At 52.3% G+C, this 5,912-nt stretch overlaps 1 protein-coding gene across 1 annotated transcript; it reads left to right on the forward strand.

Annotated features, from left to right (window-relative positions):
* Positions 1–2,140: 2,140 nt before the first annotated feature.
* On the forward strand, positions 2,141–5,244 carry CRYAA (crystallin alpha A). The gene is made up of 4 exons (XM_035896435.1): positions 2,141–2,209; positions 2,694–2,885; positions 3,834–3,956; positions 5,035–5,244. The coding sequence occupies exons 1-4, from the start codon at positions 2,141–2,143 to the stop codon at positions 5,242–5,244; spliced, it is 594 nt and encodes a 197-aa protein (XP_035752328.1).
* Positions 5,245–5,912: the final 668 nt, after the last annotated feature.

A 5,912-nucleotide genomic window follows, 5' to 3' on the forward strand; every position in this document is an offset into this window, starting at 1 on the left:
GAGGTGCTGAGTTGCTGGCTGGGCTTAAACCATGACAAATGGATGTGATTAATTATAGGGAGAGCCATGAAAATGTGGGTATAGAAGAAACTAAAGACAAAAGACCATAAAGTTGGCTGCCACTTGTCAAGTGTTTGAATGTGTGGTAATAGACATAATTTTAGATAAAATTTATGTGAAGACGTATTTGTTGTTTTTCTCTCAACAGCCCATTCCCATCATCCCACTGAACATATGGGTTGCTCCCATCACATGTTGAACACAGACATGCTCTGATCCTGGAGCAAGCTTCAGGCCATGAGTACATGATGGATTTTGTGGGGCTCCCCTGTGAGATGAGTGGTGATGTGTAGGCAAGCGGCTGCTTTCCTGGTGCCTAAGAGCACCAAATGTGCTGCTGGTTGGTGTTGCTGAGAGAGGTACAGCCCGTCTGGGCTCCTTTCTTCCTCCCTGTCCCAGTAATCTGGCCCCTGTTCCTGCATGGGGAACATCCTGGAGGTCAAAGCACAAGGGTTTGGCAGTTTCTTAAGGACTGACAGCTGCCCAGAGCGGAGACTGCCACTGTGTGCGTTGCTCCCTGGGCTCCTGGTATAACCCCTGGTTTGGGAAATACAAAGGGGATATTCCCAACACACTGCAGGGATTGCATCTACCCCTCACACATGGCTGGGGGCCAAACAATATGTTGGACCCCAAAATCTGTCTCACTTTCTGTGTCAGGGCACAGTTCCCACCTGCTCCTCTGTGAGCCAAATAAATCATTTGCTTTGTGTGCTCCAGTGAGTGGCTTGGGATTTGAACCTGTATCTCTCCTTTCAGCCTGCGTATATCAGGTCACTGCTGCCATTTGGTTAAATAAAGGTTAGCAGGTCTCCGGTACTGGGAGGCTGAGGAGACATTTTCTTCTCTCCTGGGGCACAGACCCAAATCTCATAGAGCTCTTGAAGAAAAATCTTGGTAGCTCTTTATGACTCGTTTGCTTCCCCTTCATTTTTCTCAAGCAAAATGACAAGTTTGGGACAATGGGATGGAATGGGGGGTTAGGTCTGTCTGTTGTGGTTTATTCTTCCATGTCTTGAGGAGGGATTGATCCCGTCTTGGCACCTGATTTTAGAAAAGCCTTCATGCTTGAGAGCTGTGGCTAGACTACAAGGCCTTTTCTTGCTGGAACTGGGTGAGGTTAAACCTAAATTCTCGTCTGTCTTCTTAGCAGTCTCTACTGCCTTTCTGGGTCTTTTTCTGCTCAGTTTTTTGCTTCCCGTGAAGGAAACCCTCTGTAATGGGATCTTCTGGTTCCCACTTTTCCTCACCTGCCTCCATGCACTGTGTGGGGAGGGGTCATGTGTGGGAGTCAAGGCCAAGGACTTCCCAAGACTATGTGGCTCTTAGATGCCAGGCGATGCTCAGCTGAACGTCACTTTGACTCAGTGCTTTTCTGAATGTAGCTCCTCTGGCCTGGATTGTTCCCATTTCTCCTGAAGCACTTGATGCCAGAGGCTCAGCCACCCTCGGTTTCTTTAGTCCCGGGCACCGTGAGAGGATGATTCAGCCCCTCAGCTCTGAAGTGCCTTTTGGAGGTGCCCTCTCTGCTCTCCCCCTCACTCTCTGCTGACTGTGAAAGGTGATGAGACGCACAAGGCTCCTGACGTAGGTGCTTCTGCTGCCCAGAAGGCCGCTAGGACGCAGTCCCTACATCACTGCCTCCAGCGGAAATGGGGTTTTGGCTGTCACTGCAGCCTTGTGCCGAGCCTTGCCGTGGAGCCGGGCAGCCTTGCTGCCCTTTCACCACCCGGCCGCCTCAGCTCTCCGGCAGAGCTTGCCGCTCCAGCAATGGGCTGTCCATGTGCCCCCTTCCCCTGTCCATTCGGGATGGTGGACGACCCCTTAAAGGCAGCTTTAAGTGAAACAGAAATGCAAAACAGCCATAACCAGAAACGCATGTTAAGCAGGATCTGTGACGTGCCACCCGGTAGTATAATCTCCCACAACGCTCCTAAATCAAAACAAGGACACCCTCAAGAGCAGCTTTTGGATTGCTGTTACAGTTGGTGACCAAATTTATTTTTCCTTCTTTCTTTTGGCACAGCATTTGTTTGTTAAAAGTTTCTGTTTTGTCAAACCTGTGTTCGTGCTCTGCGTCATGCATCAGTCCTGCTTCCCTGCCAGCCCCACCGGGATCCCCACGCCAGGGGTGTCAGGCCCCTCTCAAGTAGTGGAGACACTTATAGCATGTCACAAAAAAAGTTTCCCTTTTTTCAACCTGAATCAAACCCTTTTTCCTCGCTTGGAAGAAAGCTGTTTCCTTTATTTGGAAGAAACTTTGCACCTCTATTTCAAGGAGGGCCAGAAACAGAAGAAAATTAATGAAAAGCCAAGGGTTACAAAGACCCACAGAGCAGACCTTCATAAGTGTCCTTGAGATGCCCACCGGAATGTCCTGTTTAGCCTGCTCGATCCCATAGAGGACCTTCCAGCACCCCTGGGCACCCTGTGTCTCACAGCCTGGCATTGTCCCTCCGGCAGATCTGGCGCCGATTCCAACCAGACTGTCACTTCCAGGTCAGTCTCCGCGTTTCTGCTGACCACGTTGCCTCCCTCATGAGATCATGTCTTTCCAGAGAAATCCCACTAATGCCTTCATTCTGCGAGACCAGTATATATAGGGGGAGCTTCCCTGGGGCTGCACTGCACAGTCCAGCCAAGGCACCATCCAGCACCCCTGGTTCAAGCGTGCTCTGGGACCCCTCATTCCAAGCCGTTTGTTTGACCAATTTTTTGGAGAGGGTCTCCTTGAGTATGATCTCCTGCCTTTGTTCTCCTCCACTATCAGCCCCTACTACAGGCAGTCCCTCTTCCGCAGCGTGCTGGAGTCAGGCATCTCAGAGGTAAGGGCCCTTCGGCTTCCTCTCCTTTTCCTTCCTCTCTCTCCTTACGCCTCCACCTGCTCCTTCCCACCCATGGCTTGCCAGTGGGGGCCGGCGGCTGTAGCCCTGCACTGGGGGGCAAGGGAGCAAGGAGGACCTCCGGCCAAGCACAGCCTGCCTGCCCCTTCTTGGGCACGGAGGGAAACCCTTGCCAGGGAGAAGGCTTCCCTTCGAGAAACGGAAACCATTTTTGCTCTTGAAGGCTGTTTCCGACATGTAAAAGGCTGCCTTTTACTGCCCTCACGCCTGCCGGCCGTATGGCGAGGGAAGAGCTAGGCTGCTCCCGGAGTAAGCGCCCGTGAGGGCAGCTCGGCGTGGGAGAGGACACCGGCGAGGGGGAGCTTCCTCCGGCCCCCTCCTCCACCTCAGGAGCTTGGTGATTTTTGCAAGCCCACGCTGGAGGACCCAAGAGCAATTCTGCGAAGGCAGCATGTAGGAGGAGCGCGTAGCCGTGGGGGCTGTGGTCTGAAGCTCAGGGACCGGTGCTTTCTCTAGCCCCCTCTTACTGGTTTCCTCCCAGAGCTAAGACCGCAAAGAAACCATAAATCACTGAAAGGACGAAAAGCGTGCTATCAGAGAATGTTACACTGACTTCCATCGCCTCTTGCTGCTGAGTACAAATGCTGGGTGCATCTGTCAGAGTGCAAAGGGGTCCCTGGCACAAGAATAGTGGCGAGAAGTGACACCTCTCCCCAGAGCAGTAGCAATGGCGCAGACGCCTGCCGCGGCCTCCCACTGCCCCATCCTCCCTGCGATGGGAAGGAAGACCCCCCCTGCGGCCCGTAGTCATGGAAGGAGAAACCCTGCCGCCACCAGACTACCCCTTCTCCAGCTTTTAAACTGCCGTGACGCTGGCGCTGCCGCCGCGCTTAGAGCTGGGGTCTTACTGTCTAACAATGTTTGTTTCAGGTGAGGTCTGACCGGGACAAGTTTACAATCATGCTGGATGTAAAACACTTCTCTCCCGAAGACCTGAGTGTGAAGATCATCGACGACTTTGTGGAGATCCATGGCAAGCACAGTGAAAGACAGGTAAGTGGATGTGATGGTGATGGTGGAGCAACTGGGGAGTCGAGCTCCGTTTTCTTTCTTTCCAATGGTCCTCAGCTGCAGGAAAAAAAAAGAAAGAGAAGAAGGAGTTATTTATCAATTGTCCTTATCGGCATGGCCCGTTCCCATAGAGCCCCAACCTGATATCTGCCAATAGTGAGCTAATCCACTTCTCTTTTGTGTATTTCCAATCATCATCTTCCATAACCGTCAGATGACGATGTCCATTGTTCACTTAATAACACTGGGCCAGACAAAGAACATCACCTGGTGCTGCCGGGGCTGAGTTTTCATAAGCCAGAATTGTGAGTGAAACCCGTGTTTTCATATGCTGATCTAGGAGACAAAAGCAAGAGCAAACAAAACAAAAGAAAAACAAGCGAGTGCCTCAGGCTTGGAAACTTTTAACATGTATGTCATGGAAATATCTGTGGGGGTCGAAAAGTGAATTATACCAGCAGGGGTTTAATTCTTCTCGTACACTTTTTTGGCCAGACAAAGCTCTAGCCTGGAAACAGTATGTATTTTTTAATATAGTTATTTTTTCCAGAGGAAGAGAGCAGACGTTTTCACGGCTGACTTAAAAAAAAAAGCGCATTTCTCATTCTTTTGGCCAAAAAAAAGGGGGCCAGGATTGTATACTTTGGCTGACACAGCATTGCTGCCTAGTAAGGAAATACATGGGCGTGCATGCGTGCATTGCTTTTACCTTCACAGAACCCCAGACTTTCTCTTCAAGCATCCTTTGAAATCAGAGACCACGGCAAGGCCCCCGTCCAAATCAGATCCCAACCTATAATATGGCCAAAATCACACCTTGCTGCTCGGCTCAGCTCTTGCAGCTTCAGGGGCGTCACGGGGGGACACCTGGCCCTCCAAACCTGTAAAATAGAGTAAAAAGCAGAGACATGCCTGGCAATACCAGCAGTACTTTGTCACGATAAGCCAGGGTGAATGTGGACCCTCCTCCGACGGAGCCGCAGGGTCAGGGGGAGGGAGGTGCGGCGTGGTGCCGGGGGGTTTCTGATAGGCCTCCCCCCCTTTCCCCACTGCCTCTCAGGACGACCACGGCTACATCTCCCGCGAATTTCACCGCCGCTACCGCCTGCCCACCAACGTGGACCAGGCTGCCATCACCTGTTCCCTGTCCAACGACGGCATGCTGACCTTCTCCGGCCCCAAGGTCCCCTCCAACATGGACGCCAGCCACAGCGAGAGGCCCATCCCCGTGTCCCGGGAGGAGAAGCCCACCTCTGCGCCTTCCTCCTAAGCCTGCCTGCCGCTGCGGTACGCAGGCTGCCACCGCCTGCAGGTCTCATTCCCAGAGCCATTGCATAGATATCAGTGAATATCTCGAGGGGTTTATTTTGTTGGTTCCTCCCCCTTCCCCCCCCTTTGTTTATTTTTTTTCCCCCCCCGCCTTTCCCTTGGATGGGACGAGGGGCTGGGTGAGCGGCTGGTGGACTTTGAAGCTTAAACCTGCGAGCTTGTGCTGTGGGGATGGCATGGATGGCGCGTGCTGCCACGCTGTTGTACTTGCTGTGAAAGGGTCTTCGTCCGGTGCTGTAGTCCTTAACCACCGTCAGGTAGGAGGGAGTGCACGAGTAATGCTGGCTCCTGGTGCACCAAGTCTTGAGGCGAGGCTTGGAGCAGGGGAAAAGCCCTGCAGACTTGCTCCACCCCGCGCAGAGTTAAACTGGTTACTCTTAAAGAAAAAGCAACAGAGCCGAGCCCCACACCTGAGATCCTGCGTACATGCGATGAATGTGCCACGGGTTCCTTGCAACCGCCGGAGAAGTAATAATGTCTCGCCTTCCAGGGTTGCAAGGTATATTTTTTTTTTCAGCAAAGTGTTTAAGTGTATCTGTTCACACCACTACCCTGTCGTTCCCCTTCGGGACGACTGACACGAGGACAAGCACGTCTTTCCACTGTCTT

This window comes from Egretta garzetta, unplaced genomic scaffold (genome assembly GCF_000687185.1).
Source record: "Egretta garzetta isolate BGI_Z169 unplaced genomic scaffold, ASM68718v1 scaffold45, whole genome shotgun sequence".
NCBI classification, from domain to species: domain Eukaryota; kingdom Metazoa; phylum Chordata; class Aves; order Pelecaniformes; family Ardeidae; genus Egretta; species Egretta garzetta.

Coding starts and splice junctions, on each gene's coding strand:
- CRYAA (XM_035896435.1), top strand. CDS start 2,141: ATGCATCAGTCCTGCTTCCCTGCCAGCCCCACCGGGATCCCCACGCCA. Junction 2,886..3,833: donor TGGAGTCAGGCATCTCAGAG/GTAAGGGCCCTT, acceptor TGTTTGTTTCAG/GTGAGGTCTGACCGGGACAA. Junction 3,957..5,034: donor GCAAGCACAGTGAAAGACAG/GTAAGTGGATGT, acceptor ACTGCCTCTCAG/GACGACCACGGCTACATCTC.